This window comes from Accipiter gentilis, chromosome Z (assembly GCF_929443795.1).
Source record: "Accipiter gentilis chromosome Z, bAccGen1.1, whole genome shotgun sequence".
Taxonomy (NCBI): Eukaryota; Metazoa; Chordata; class Aves; order Accipitriformes; family Accipitridae; genus Astur; species Astur gentilis.
The window spans coordinates 52950063-52966029 of record NC_064919.1 but is presented as its reverse complement, the minus strand read 5'-3'; the positions used below and the strand labels follow the sequence as shown (position 1 = coordinate 52966029).

At 37.5% G+C, this 15967-nt stretch overlaps 1 protein-coding gene across 4 annotated transcripts in view; it reads left to right on the top strand.

Annotated features, from left to right (window-relative positions):
• The window catches only part of CCDC171 (coiled-coil domain containing 171), a 153328-nt gene that overhangs the window by 23981 nt on the left and 113380 nt on the right, over positions 1–15967 (top strand). For all 4 annotated transcript variants that reach the window (XM_049795856.1, XM_049795855.1, XM_049795854.1 and 1 more), the window contains 2 exons: positions 6064–6156; positions 8437–8597. In XM_049795856.1, coding sequence (XP_049651813.1) covers positions 6064–6156; positions 8437–8597 — 254 coding nt within the window. The remainder of the gene's footprint in view (positions 1–6063; positions 6157–8436; positions 8598–15967) is intronic.

The window sequence follows — 15967 nt, the reverse complement described above, 5'->3', positions numbered from 1 at the left end:
TTACCTCACTATCAGACTGAAGTTGTTTGAATACTGTTTTATGTAGCCCTCACCAGGAGTTAGTAACAAGTCACACATTAATCTTGTCTATGTGCGTGTATAAATTAATGGTCTCAGTTCATGTACCGTTAAGGGGTTTACCAGCTACTGAGCATGAGAACCAAAAGGGACATCTTTTTCCCCTCAAGGTACTGTAGAAAGGGAGAGCAGTTCAGATGGGTTTGCCACCTGCAACTCAGATGCAGATTGGAACGCGCTTGGACTTTATCCAAAGGCAACCAAACTATATCAGTTTAGCAGTCCTAGTTGGTTTTACCTTTCTTTGTTTTATATAAGCTGAAGCCAAGCATATGGCTTATCTTGTAGTCCCCATGCAAGTGTAGTTGTTTACCTGGTGTTGTGCAGGTCAAGTATAGCTCCTCTGTCAATGAGATGTGTTACTCTAGACTTCATATACAGGAAATGTTTATAGTGAGAGTTGACTGCATTCCATCAGGCTGAAAGAACATTTACTTCAGTGGTTAAGAATTGGTTGTAGTTAAGTAACTTTGTAGTTACTAAAAGGTTGTTTATTATCCGGACAGGAGGTGGCTCCACCTTACCGCGATCAAGAGGCATCAGCATTTCTAACACTAGGTGGAAGTGGTCAACACATCTCCCAAAGATGTGTTTAGACCTGACCTTCTGATCTGAGTCATAGGGAAATGTTTTTAAGTAGGAAAAAGTAAGATCTTAATCTGAATATGGAAGCACACAAACAGAGTGGGTGGATGATGATCCAGATATGAGGTACATGTGTGTCCTCTTCACTTAAAACTTTATATTGGCTGAGTGTTTCACATAGGGATTGGACCTTAGCCATGAGGAAGTGTAAGTATCCTGACAACTTGTTAGTAAAATGAAACAGAAAAATCTTGCAGAAGTGGTCTAAATAGAAGCAGAGAAGAGAAAAATTACTTCTGTTACTGTATCTAAACTTAGTAACTGTTGTAAATGTACTTTTCTCTTTTTTCCTATTGTTTTCTTTGTTACTTATCTGATAAAGGGTATTTTGATGTAAATGCAAATGTCAAGTGATTACATTTTCATGGCTGTGGCATTGCACAAATGTAGGATTCTGATACTCTTTCAGTATGGAGTGCCCCAGTATTCACAAATATTGCAGTACTTGGAGCAAGTGTAAGGGGCTGAGAAAAGTGGAAGCCACAAAGGCCAGTTTGGAAAACGGTATTGCAAACTGTTAGCATGCAGAGAATGTCTCCTAGAAACCACATTAGCATTGACATGCAACAGGACACTGGAAGAAGCGACTGAACCATAAGGGATTAGACTAAACATATAGCATGGTTGCCCACAAGTTCTAAGGCTGGCATTGAAGTTTTCTTAGTCATTTTTATTTGCTCTTTCTCAAAAGTCACAATTCTGCGTGTACTATCATGGAAACAGATCCCAGATACCTTTGTTCTTTAAATTAAGACTGAAATTGACTCAGCTTGAATATCCAAGGAAACTTCGGGGGTTCTGAGTTTGTGGTATCTTACTTAAGATGCCTGCCTTCATATATCCTGTTAGGTGCACATGGAAGTAATGAGTGACTGAATCTTGTTGAATAACCAATATTTTCCATGTTGGATAAGAAAATGCGTTGTAAGCGCTGGAGAACCCACTTTTTGGATCAATCCTTGAGATCAGTCTCTGTGACTTGGACCTGACAAGAAGCTTACCAAGCTAAACCAGAAAGTATTGCCATTTGACTCCCAGTTGAGAGACTGTGGTCTGGATGTCTGTGGCCTGCAACCTTTCTCTATAACTTGTTTTCACACAGCTTCTTCATTCTAGACAGGCATTGTATAAAGTTTTTGGACACATGTGGTTCAGTAAGGATACTGATTCTCACCTTTCGTCTAATTCAAAGAGGCTTGCCTGGCTAACATGATTCTGGTACCAGTGTCTTTTCTGTTTGTCAGACAGGAACACGAAACTCCTTTCCTCGTCCCATTTTTCCTTTTGGAATTTTTAATGTGGTGTTACAGGTTAGACTCATCTCTGACATTTCTTTCTTTCCCTCACATAGGATCATTCTTGCTGGCAGAGCATGCAGCTTCTCACTGTGAAGGGAAGCTCATATATGAAGTATCACTAGAGCCTATTTGAACTTTTACTAGCAAAATAGACAAGATTTTCTATATAGTGTTATTTTGCAGCTGTGTTCTTCCCAAATAAAACTTCAGACTCAGCTTGGAATCCAGGTGCAGCTTCTGTGGCTGATGTGCACTTAGATAAACAGCGATTCAAAGATTCTTTTCCTTAGATCAGTCTGAGCAAATCCGAATTTATTTAATAACTCTGTATTGCTTTGCAAGGTTTATATGCTAATGTCTGGTTAGGTATCTCTCATGAAATTTTTGTTTTCCTACTAATTTCCCACTGATTTGCCGGTATCTGACTGGTTAAATTTGCTAGATGTATGGTGTACCATAAGCTTCAGCAATCAAATCATAGAATCCAGGAAAAAGAAAATTCATTGCTCCATGAGACACAGACAGCATCTATATGACTTCCTCAATTTACATATGTAATTTTCCTGCAAGCTCTTTGAATCATCTGAATCTCTTTTGGGTAAGACACCTGCTTATACTAGTACGCTAAGATTAAGGTTTACTGGAGTAATCTTCTGAGACTTTTGAAGATAATATAGTTCACTCTTCATCTTTGGCTTCTAGCAATACAAGAAATTAGTGGCAGTTCCTGTCAGGTCCCTGACGGTGCCTTGTCTTGAATGAAATAAATTTTATTTCTCTCCTTGAGTCTTTGTTTTCTGAAGGTCTGGTGAACTAATTTAAACAGGGTTTTAAAAATCAAAATTGTAACAAACTGCTGCTATGAGGCAAAGCTTTAAAGAATCAAACTCTAGAAGAACATGAGCTTTAGAAGCAAGAATGGGGTGTTAAGATTCCTGAACTTGTGAAGAAGTCATGGTTTTAAACAAGTGAATTTTCCCATGCCTTTATATGGGGATATGATCTGTACGATGATACTTATCTGTCAAACAGATACTTTGATTTCTAGTTTCTAATTTAGTTTTCCTGTGTGTACTGTCTTGAATGTCTTCAAATACTTTCCATTGGGTACCTGTCGGGTACATCTAGCTCTTCTTTGCTCAGTGCCTAGGGTTCATACCTCTTTTACAGTAGGCTAGACACGCTGTCCTGCTTGCAATTAGGAGCCTGTTTCTCACATTCCAGAGATCATCAGGAATGTCTGTAGCTGAAACATGAGTTTTCCCAGTGCTTCTCTTTTTATAGGCATGCTAATTCTACAAGTTAATTCTTCAGTGACTTGTGGCAATTCAAGCAAATGAACCATCTGCAAATATGTCTGGTTTTAAATGGAATTGCTCTTACTTCAGACAGGAAAAGAGTCTTATGTTGGCACTTCTTACAGGTGTCTGCTTGCTCCTGCCTCTCTTCCCTCATTGTCCCATGATTTTCTTAGGACTGAAGTTTCTATATATCTGGGAGTTTGTATTTCCTTTGGACCATGTCTCTTGTCCCAGCAGTTAGTGTCCATCATTTTGGCTCAAGGAGATAGACTCTACTTTTAAAGAACTATGCCAAGAACTGATACCTATATGTTCTGTTTGGGAGAATGTGGTTGCTCCAGTGTTTTATTCTCTCAGATGCCCACACTCAAGCTGTTACTTATTCTTTCTGTTTTTATTTTTTTTCTTGGGACTGTTGAAATCTAACCGTTCTAGGGGGCTCCATTTGAGAGTGTCTTGCATCTCAGATTTCAGCTGAAGAGAGGCTGAGATGAAGGCATAGTTCTACTTTGGACTCAGGTGCTCAGGAAATAACATAAGACTTAGAAGTCAAATGCAGTACAGAGCTTGTGAATTAGTAAGTTATGCCTGAAAACTTTACCTGCAGAATCAGTTTTTTTCTTTTTCCAGTTCAGTGTTTGCTATGAGAATAGACACTTGAACAAACCAGCCAAAGACAGAAAAGGCATTTTTGCTCTTGAGGGTATGTGGTGAAATATTCTCAGTGAAGTTTCTATTTCTTAATTTTATTTTTTAAAAATTACATTTCCTACTCTAAATGTTGTGATAAGTACTTTCCTCACTGTTGCCTTTATTCTTATCCTCAGACTTAAAATAGAATTATTTTCAAGCTGACTTCTTAAATGTTATTAAAAAAGAAATGAAATCCGCATCACTTGTATTTATTGTTCACTGACTACTTTTACTAGGGTGGCAGTATTCTTGTGTAAAACCATCCTGTTGACAGATGTTGACCTGTTGGAGGATGCTAAGGAGTCCTTCCAAACTGAAGCAGGAGGTAGTCTGCTAATCCTCCATTAGGGGCAGAGGGGAGTAGGACCTGATGTTTGGAAGGAATAATACTGTTAAAAGTCTACAGCAAGCTATTTTTTAGAATAATCTTAGCAATATGGAAATACAGTGGGAGTGTTTGTGCAGGATTTGTGAATTTTTTTTATCAGGTATGTTAAGCAGATAAAACTCCTGGAGGAGGCAAAGTTTAAGCCTTTTGACAGACCTTACCGTGGAGTAGGTTTGGTAAGGTCTGTGCTGCTGCTGCTTCTCTTTTTAGTAGGCCTTCCATGGACATCAGTTTCAAAAGTCTTTTGTGTGTGTGTGTGATTATACAAACAAAGTTTAAATTTATTGCCAAGAGCTTTTATTTTAACATCTGTTAATGTTCTCTCTCTTCTTTCAAATGTTTAGAATCACGATGCAGTCTCACATACTTGCTATTTTGTTTTACTTTTCCAAAATCAGTAACTTTGGTTGTATTTATGTAACCTTAAATGTGCTTATGTTGAATGACTTTTTAGTATTAATTCCTTTTTCTTGATCTCCCTAATTTAACTTGAAAGTAATAGACATTTTTGCATGAATTTCTATTCAATTCAGTTAACAAAGTGAAAAGCTTCTGTTGATAGAAAACAGTGTAATTAAAATTGCATGTGTATTTCCATTATAGCAGGTCTTGAGTTACTGCTTTTGGTAAAAGTATTTTTCCTGGTGAAATTCTGTGTCCAGGCCTTTATGTGGACGTATGTATCTGGTGATTGCTTTTGTGTTTATTGTAACTTGAAAGAAATTTTTTTCAGCTTGGATCACTTAAAGAAAAAGTTTAGGAAAAATATAGACTACTTCTTGAACTTTTTGTAGGCAATCCAAATTTCCAAGCAGATTCTTAGCATAGTCATTTGCATTGTGCTGCTTTTCAAAATGTTATAAGAATGGATAAGAAAGATGCAACAGTTTAATTTAGAGAATCCCACTTTGCTTAAACTATGCATGCATGTACAGGTGTTCTTCTGTGTAATGAGATGTAGTAACTGACTAAATTAGTCAGTATGTTTGTTCAAAGAGATGGTGAACTTCCTGATAATTGCTAGACAAAAACGTAACAGAACAGTTACAGGTCAAGGAACACAGCAGTAAAAAAAACCCCTAGGTTAGTGTTTTAAAGCATTGCGGAGCTTACAGATTTTTATTGTAGGGAAACTATGACTAGTCTAGGGCTGCAAAACAATTTGTTTTGGGCACCTTAATTGGAAATTAGGTGCCAAAGCCAACATATTTTTTAGGAATTCTGTATCTTCTCTGTGCTTCATCTGTTTCATCACTGAAATTGTAGATAGTATATTGATACATATTGGAACATACAGGGTGTGGTTATGTTGTCTCAGGTGACAACCTTGGTGAAAAAGCAAATAGTAACAGAATAGGTAGAATATTTAACTTGTTTTTTTTGCTTTCTGACTCCACCTGCAGTTTTCTTGATTGTAAAAAATGTGACAATAACATAATGCTACATCAATTTCTTTAACTAAATAGAAAATAAAAATATTCTAGGTATGTTAAATTTTTTATATGTATTTCTTGGTATGAGTTCTCACAGTTCCAAAGTACAAGTAGGTCAGATACATCAGGTTGGTGTATGGAGTCCTAATATACTGAATGAATAGAATAGTCCTAGTGTCATGTTTACTATCTCTCTGGACTTCAATTTCTTCAAAATGTACTCTCAGGCAGCTACAGTGAGAATAAAGAAACTGGAAGAAAACATTGAAGCAGAGAGAGCAGCACATTTGGAATCCAAATTCAATTCAGAGATCATCCAGGTAAACTTTTTGTTAAGTATTTTGTAGAATTATACAGTAAAACAGTTAATGAAGTTGTAAAGATACAATCTTCCAAAAATATTAAGACCACTTACTTCAGTGAAAACACTGAATCGTTTTTTTGCAATGTGTCAAAATTGTAATAGCTAATATATAAAAGGAAAGAATAGAAAAATAATCTGCTTTTCAGGCAACTTTAAAGTTATTAGAATAAATAATGAAATAAAATGTCACATTTGTAAGTTTGAGAATTCCACTAGCATTTAAACAGTGAGGGGAAAGGAAATGTTTCAAAATAGTTAAACACTATACTACTGTTCATCATCATTACCACAGGGCAATACCATGATGCAATGCCTGGGTGGCATTGGATGAGCATCTCTGTGGAATGGACACATGATGAATATAGTCATTATGGTTTCAGCACTTGGGCTTGAACAAAGCAAGAGTCAAAGACAGAAAATAATGGTTATAGTTCTGACACCTTCCTTTAAATTATGAGGGAGGGTCACCATCCCTGGAGGCATTCAAAAAGTGTGTAGACAAGGTACTTCAGGACATGGTTTAGTGGACATGGTTGATGGTTGGACTCAATGATCTTAAAGGTCTTTTCCAACATAAATGATTCTGTGATTCTATGATTCTATGTTTAAATACCCCTCCCTGTATCTTTTGAATGGGCACTTACAGTTATTTGGTGATACAGTGCATACATCCAACTTCTCTAGGAGTGAGAGCTTAATGCATCCTGAAACTGCAGTTCCAAATATAATTACTTGGAGTACATTTCAGCTTCAAACAAAGTTACAATATCTGCAGTTACCAGTAAAGATTGATTATATGAAAAAATGTAGTATATATATTTTAATATTAAATCTTTATATTACTGAACTTTATCACAGGGGTTTGACCCTACTGGCAATTATGGTTTATTTTAAAAAGCAAGCGAGAAAAAGCTAAATGATGATTGCTTAGTAATCTCATACTAACAAGCCCTTCACACTGGATTTTTGAAAAGCTAAGAAAGAAAAAAAAAAAAAAAGGAGTTTTGGTACCTTTTTTTATTTTCTTTCTTATTTTCTGAGTAACAAAAATAAGTACTGCCATTCTTCTGTGTCGTGGTTTAACCCCAGCCAGCAACTAAGCACCACGCAGCCGCTCACTCACCGTCCCCCCATCCAGTGGGATGGGGGAGAAAATCAGGAAAAGAAGTAAAACTCATGGGTTGAGATAAGAACAGTTTAATAGAACAGAAAAGAAGAAACTGATAATGGTAACACTAATAAAATGACAACAGTAGTAATAAAAGGATTGGAATGTACAAATGATGCGCAGGGCAATTGCTCACCACCCACCGACCGACACCCAGCCAGTCCTTGAGCGGCGATTCCCTGCCCCCACTTCCCAGTTCCTATACTAGATGGGACGTCCCATGGTATGGAATACCCCGTTGGCCAGTTTGGGTCAGGTGCCCTGGCTGTGTCCTGTGTCAACTTCTTGTGCCCCTCCAGCTTTCTCGCTGGCTGGGCATGAAAAGCTGAAAAATCCTTGACTTTAGTCTAAACACTACTGAGCAACAACTGAAAACATCACTGTGTTAGCAACATTCTTCGCATACTGAACTCAAAACATAGCACTGTACCAGCTACTAGGAAGACAGTGAACTCTATCCCAGCTGAAACCAGAACATTCTGTGAGATGTTTTCTTATTCTCATGATCTCCTCTATGTACAATCACTTAAATTTTTTAAAGTGACACTTAAACTAGTAAAAAGGAAAGATTTAGTTTTCTTAATTTCCTGTCCCTACTTTTAGAACATACAAAGAAACTGGGAGGGTAACATTCCTTAAAGTTAGAGGCTTATCTTTCATGGGTGAATGGCTGGTCAGGTTTTCTTCCTTGTTTATATACATGAACAAATTTCAAGTGTGCTTTGTGCTGAGTGGAATTGTAGCCTTTACTGTTAATCCCATACTTTTGTGAGTCTACTGAAAAAATAGGATTCCACTGGAAAACCCTAGTAATAACTGAAAAAGGAAAAATCCAGACACCACCAAAGACGAATAAAAGGTGCTTTTGGTCAGGGTATCTATTTGTCTCCATTTTGAACTGTATGTATTCATACATTTTTACCTGTGTTCAATGCTTTCTGTGTATATACTTCCATATAGAATTAATAGAATATAGTTACCTGTAAAGCAGAACAGAACATAGAACAGCCTTAAAGATCATGATAGTTTTTCCTAACTTGCTTTAATTGCTTTCTTATCACTTGGTAGTTAAGAATTCGAGACCTTGAAGGAGCTTTGCAGGTGGAAAAAGCCAGCCAAGCAGAAGCTCTTTCGGATTTAGAAATGATCAAGAAAGAGTTCAAAGAGGTGGAATATGCGTATGAGAGAGAAAAACACAATGCCCAAGAGAACTTGGAAAAACTTAATGTGTAAGTTACCTTTTAAATTCATTGTGAAATGGCAGTAGACAGCTTGAGTACTGCTTATAATTTACATTCTCTATAGTTTTCAGTTACTAGAAAACAGCACAATCTGATGCAATTTGTCAAGCCAAGCCAAGGTTCAGAACCTGGCATTCCATTAATAAGAGGTCCATATCAGTAACCATACATATTATGGGTAGGTAGAAAAAACAACTGATCTGCTATAGATTATTTGCCAAAGCAAAAATGTTGAAAATAATACTTATGATTGGGTCCTGTTTCCAGTAGTGTTTGGGAGGAGTGTAGGAAAACATATGTGACAGGTTTATAACAGATTTTTTTTTCTGTACCCACTTACATTATTATGAAAACGTTACTTTTCACTTCAGTAAGCTAGATGAATCTTTAAGACTTCTGTCTAGAACTTTTGTATACTTTATAGTGGATAATCTTTATTTTCAGCTTTTGAATAATTGTGGCAAGTTTTAACTTGGTAATGAAAAGTAGAAAAAGGGGTGAAGTGTGTGAGAGCAGACAAAATTACTTGAGATTCCTCTCCTGCTCAGCACAATTTGCTGTGTCTGTAGTAACAGACAGTTTTTGGAAGAATGGCTTTGTTGTATTCCGCAGGCAGTTACAGGATGTACAGTACTGAGTCGTCTTCCCTGGCTGAATCAAGTATATATTGGGGTGAGAAAACGTCAGGAAGAAAAATGTGTGGAAAGGCAGAGAACTGAGGAGTAGGTGAAATAAAGGATAGTAGTAGGCGAAGTTTAGGAAAAGGAGGTTTAAGAAGACTTAAAGTGGGTGGTCCACACGGGGGGTGTGGGAAGAGACTTAAGCTAGTAGAATAGGTTGCAAAAAGACAGAGGTGGCATCTCTTTCAGTCTAGGATTATATGGGTCTGTACACATAGGTGTTTATGTTGACTTAATCACACAAGCAATAGTGGAGAGCAAAAGGAACTCGTTTTCTTACAAGTAAGGAAGTTTGTGGGCCTGAGAGAGTCTTTCTGTATGCATGGTTACAGAGGTGTTTTTAGTAACATAGGTGAAACCTGTTCTGTATTATAAACAGCTTAGAGCTCTTCGCTAAATAAGGCCAAAAGAAGTCTGAATGTAAGATTGTGAATTTAGGTAAACTAGAGTCATATTAAAAAAATAAAAGCTTTTTTTCTAAAGGAAAAGGAAATACCGTTTATGTTAAAATTTGTGAAATTATGTGAAATACATTATGATAGTAATCTAATGTGGTGCTTCGGGAACACTGCAGTCTTCACAGTTGGGAAACTGTATAAGTACTTCAAGATTCTCTATGGTCCTAGAATAACATCAGTTTATTAAACTGTAATCTCATCCTGCCTGGTTGTTTTTGCTTTGAGTGTAATTTCTATGGCAGCAACATACATAGCACTAAACTAATACCAAATTCTGTGCCTTTCCTTGAACTGGAGAAGGCCTGTACCATTGATTTGACATTTTATTTGTTCTTTATTGTCTTGTTTTAAAAAAGCTCCTTTCTGTTTAAAACAGCCTTGTTCGGAGGAATGGCTGTTGGATCAGTAGTTTTATGTAACAACCTGCTTCACACTGTATTAGTTTTTCTGGTATGTAACTTCTTAGAGAGAATATGATTGGTTTTTTTTTTTTTTTTTTCCCTTTCTGGTAGGTTTCCATATTTGAGTTGTCCAGAAAATACAGAAAGTTCATGTTACAGATAAAATCTTTCTCTTCCTTTCAGACTTAGAAGTTTTCTTGAACTACTGTTCTTCCAGTGCTTGTTCTTGAACCATTTCTTCAATCCTTCTGAGGTCTAATATTCCAAGGTCCATCTTTGTATTTGAGGTTAGACCAGCCAAATACAGGATCCTCAAGTGAAACACAGGGCTTTTTTAGTTTTTCTGGCTAATGCCTGTTAAGCTGGAGTAGTTTTCAGTCTAGAAAAATATTTCCTGTCTTGTCAACGTGGCTACCGTAGCATGGCTTTCTGTAATTATTCAGGGACCTGTTAACCTTCCAAGAATCTCTAGATACCATTTACTTCTTTCTTCTGGAAATTTCAGGAATTTTTCTCCTGTTGTTTCTGTCTAAGCTCAAAAAGTAGCCCTTGAATTGTACAAGCAGCTCATGTCTGTCTTCACTTCTGTTAGTATATCTCTTGCATTCTTAGAGAAAACAAGTGCATCTGACCTGTAGCTTTTGTCTCTGAAGTTCAAGGTAATGAGATTAATGAACCACAGATACTGTCAAATTTAAGGGTGCAGTCAGTCCATCTGAGGACTTAGTAGACTTGTAGAAACCTTGTAGAACTGCATTGCTTTTTAATTTTATAGCTCTTCAGAAAATGAGTGTGTCTGAACACAGAGGTCATGTTCATCTTTGTGATGTAGTCACAGAGGAAGGGTTAAAATTACAAAGAGTGCCTGTTCTGATTTTATTATTTGATGTGAAATAAATGTGGAGTCATGCATTCTGCATAAATTAATTTTAAAAATACAATAACATTTAAGTGCTACACATACACCAAAAATGTAAACTACACATCATGCATAGGTCTTGAAAGGAGTGTTAATGCTTTACACTGGGAGTTACGTATTGGTAAAACAATTTGATTCTCAGGGTTTCTAGTATGTTTGGCATTTTAATGCTTTTATTTGTCTATCTTCGGTTGTTCTTATTAACTTTTCATCACAACTGTTCTCTCAGGTACTCCTCTCTATTTTAGCAAATTCTTATTTTCATGTTGCTACAAGATGTTTTATCTTAGATATCTGTGCTCAGTAATAATTTTCAGTACAGGATCCTCTCTTGAAGATTCCTTTTGGGCCCACAGAAAGTTCATGAAATATATGAGTTCCTCACCTACATTTTTTGGAACAATTTTGGTTGTTTGATTTCATCACGCTAGACCCCAGTCCCCTGAAGTCGTATGCATGTGCACTTAAGTTTCCTTACAGAGTTTGTCAGAGCATTTCACGCTGTGAATTATATTAGTTTCTCAGATGAGCAGAGACCTTTTATCTCAAGGAGTAGTCTTAAGTGGAGTACTGCCTGCACATGGAGTAATGCTGTCCAGTTGTTACCATGTGGAACTCAGCTATCACTTTAGGTGTTGAACGTGAGCACTCTTTCAACAACTGTATTTTTTCTAAACACTTCAAAATTGAAAATTACATTCCACTAAGTTAGTGACAGAGATGTGAGTCTCTAAGGCCTGAATTATTCTATTATTAGTATTACTATGTTTTGAGAATCAAGAGATGATAATAGAGATAAAATATAAGCTAATTAGAAGCATTTTTGATGGTAGCTTAAACAACTCTTTAGGAATTGTCCAAACCATTGAATTTTATGAGTTTTACCACAAGATCTGCTTCTTAAATTTAAATTAGTAATGTTAGTTAAAAATTGTGAAAATCTGTAAGTAGTGATTTCCCAACTAAGTTGTTGAGAGACTCTTAAAGATACTTTTCTTTATTAGATTATTCAAACCAGTATAAGGATAATGGTTAAATATTGAATTACGTTGCTGCATTCAATAATGTTTTGTTCTTTGTGAGAATCTTTTATCTAGACGTATGAAGCCATTTCTTTGAGAATTGAAGCGTTTTGTGTTTAGAGTCCATGAAAATTACATTTTGGAAAAATGGGAAGAACTCTTAAACGAAAATCTTATCCTCAAAAAAAAAGGAGTTGTTTTTTAGGACTATTTTTTTTTTTTGGTCTGGAACTGCTGTAGGAAATACTTGAATATATGTATTTGTTGTGGCTAAGCCTAGGAAATACAGTTCTTATGGTACCAGTTGCATTAGGAACTTCAGTATTAGTGCTTACAGAGAAGTAAGTACTTGTGTTACTAAAATGCAACAAGAACCTTAAACAGCCTTCCTCTTTTCCTCTAAACTGGATAATTCTGTTCAACACTTCCTTCCCAGGAAAGCAGATTTGCCCTATTCTGGGGCAAGGGGAGGGGGGATGTGTGTACAAAAAAGAATTTGTGCCTACTTAAAGCATCTGTTCTGTGCATTAATTGGATATCAGAATAAACTTTGTCTAATATCCAAACAGTACTTTTCACTACTTGCAATCATCTGTTTATTCAAGCTATTACTCCTAGCAGCTTCTGCCAACTGGGTTTTTTGAAAACAAATTATCTTCTGTGATTTCAGGGAATGCATGGAAACCTTTCCATGAAAGTTAACACGAACAGTTGGTGGCTTTGTTAATAGAGCTTGAAGAAACAGAAACAGCTTATCCTTACCATTTTGTTAGTCCAGACACCTAATTTTCCAGAGCTCCATAAAGATAGGTAGTGAAGGTCAAGCTTTATCTGAGATGGACATCTATATACTCAGTTCCCTTGAGGTAGTTACATGGGGTGGGCATGTACTGCTTCATCTGTTTCCTGTGCCTCTTCTATTCTTTGAAGCATACAAGTATCAGTAACAATGGTGAATATCAGTGACTGCTTTCACGGGATGCCTTCAGAGAGAATACAAGAGCCTTTGATCTGCTTACCTTTGAAGGCTGTGGTCCTTGGACTCCAGACAATGTCAGGAGCTTGCCTTTTTCTTTTAAGCCATGATTTGGCTTTCTAACTTGTTTTCCCTTTTTCTGGAGGAGTCCCATGAGTTTGTCTTTGAGCCTTAGTCTTTGGAAAGTCTTGGAGGCTTTCATCTGTTGTGCTGGAACACTTATATGTCTTTTTAGCTGGACTTGATGTAGCAGAAATGATACCAAAGTTGGAAGCTATACAAATCTGTAAGAATTTATTTTCTCAGAAAAACATGGTTGTAATAACTGAAACCAAGCAAACAGGCTTTTCTGGGTTGCATAATTTATTAATTAGCTCTGAACCCAGTAGCACTATGTAAACTGAAGGCAACGTGGGATTTGGGTCTCCATGTGATTTTATTTTTCTTGAAGATTGAGAACATGACATAGAATAAATTGGAACTGCTTTTGCTGTGTTTCTGAAAGCTGTGGGAGTAGAAGCTACTTTGGGGGACTGAAACAGGCAAGTTGTTTCTCAAAGAGTAAGAAGTAACCATCCACAGCTAACAGAAAAAAAATCAGCCAGGCTGAAGCAGAAGCACATAGGTATTTGGAGGACTGATAAAGTAGTCCTTCAGCTAAAAAGATACATTGATCTTTAAGAAGTAAGTCAAAGTCAGGGAGTGACAATATTGATTCAAAAATTTCACAGCTGGAAGAACTTTGAGCACTTTGCATTACTTTTAATAAGACAGAAGTGATAGGAGAAGAGACAAAGAAATGAGACACACCTGGATGTTCCCACTGCTAAGAGTTACATCAAAGAATAGTTCACGTTAAAAGGAATTGCAGGAGATCTATAGTTCAACCTTCTGCTCAAATCAGCTATGAGATTGGGTTGCTCAGGGCTTCATCCAGTTCGGTCTTGAAAACCTCCAAGAATGGAGATGGCACAACCTCTTTGGGAGCCTGTTCCACTGTTTGACTGTCATTAAGGTGGAAAAAGTTTCCCCTTGTCTCAACCTCTTTGGATTCAATTTGTGACTGTTGTCTCTTGTCCTCTAGCCATACATTGCTGTGAAGTGACTGGCTGCATCTTCTTGATAACCTCCTTTTAGATACTGGGGGCCCCGTTGTACACGCTGAAGTTATCTGTTCTCTAGCCTGGACATACCAAGTTCCCTCAGTTCTTATATGTACTTCAGCCCCCGACAATGTTGGTGTCCCTCCCTTGAGCTCGCTCCAACTTTTTTCCTGTCTTACGTGGGAGGTGTGTGCTTAAAACTGGTGAAATAAAAGGTGATTAATCACATCCCTTGATCTTCTGGCTACGCTACTACTAATACAGCCCAGGATACCGTTAGTTATCATCTCTACTTGTATGCCATGCTGCTGATTTGTGGCTAGCTTGCTGTCTACCAAGATTACCAGGTCATTTTTGGGCATAGCTGCTCCCCAGCCAGTTACCAGCCATATTGCTTCAGGGGGCTCTTGCTTCCTAAATTCAGATCTTTGCATGTGTCACTGTTGAATCTCAGAAGGTTCATGTTGGCCTGTTCCTCCTCCCTGTCTAGGTTCTATGAAACAGCAGCCATTCTCTTGACTGTATCAGTTGTGTTGTGTCATCACCTACTCCCACCCCGTTCAGTGTTACCTGCAAACTTGGTGAGATTGCACTCCTGGCCTAATCCAGGTGATGGATAAAGATGTTAAACAAATTCTAATACAGACTCCTACGGTATTCCACTTGTTATCAGCCACTACCATCTCAGCTTTACCATCAAACTGTTTTTATCGATGTTGTAGTTCACATATCTAGACTGAAGTACTAACTTGGCTATAAAAATACTGTGTGAAACAGTGCCAAAAGCCTTGCTGAAGTTGAGTTATATTTAATCTACTTGCTCTTTTTTTGTCCACAGCTCTGGTCATTTTATCATGGAATATAACTGGGTTGGCCAGAAATTATTTTGCCTTGGTAAATCCTCACTGACTGTTCCCAATCACCTTTTTCTCTTTCATGAGCCCAGAAATTTGTTCCAAGAGGACTTGTTTATGACCTTTGTGGGACTGAAATGAAGTTAACTGGTCTACAGTTCCTTGGCTTGTCCTTTTGCCCTTTTCTGAATATATAGGTGTGATATCTGCCTCTCTCCATGTGCCAGGGACCTCCCCCAATCTCTGTGACTTTTCAGAGATGGTAGTGAGCAGCCTCACTGTGACATTGGCCAACTTTGTCAGAACCTTTGAGTGTAGGCAAGCTGGCCTCTTCAATTTCTATGGGTTGAGTTCTTACAAGTAATCCCGGACTCAATCCTCACCTGCTGCTAGCAATTGTTCTCCTCTTTGAGTCCTTTTACTGATCATAGAGGCTTGGGAGACCTTGTCAGGGAAGACCGAAGCGAAAAAGGCGTAGTGTGGTGACCCTCTCTGTATCCACTGTTGATAAATCATCTGGTCTGTGTAGAAGCAGGTCTGTGTTTTCTTTCCTAACTTAATGTAGCGGTAAAATCTCGTCTTGTTGTCTTTGTCATCCCTTGCAAACATCAATTCTAGGTGAGCTTTTGGCTTTCCTGACACCATGCCTACATACTCAGGATTCCTGCCCCTTCTTGTGTCGCTGTATGCTGTTGTTTGGCCTTGTAGGTTTCTCATGAGTTGCCTGTGTAGCCATCCAGGCTCTATCACATGAACTGATATAGTAAAAGAACTGTTTAAAACTTTGGGAACAGTATGCTGGTGGCAAAATTTGAAGTCATGCCATTCTGAGTAGAATATAGTCAAGTTTGTAGAAACTTTGAGACCAAGCGTTGTACTTGAAATCAGGGTTGATTACACAAGATGTGAGGTCTTTCTGAAGAGAGCTACTGTGTTAATTAAAAT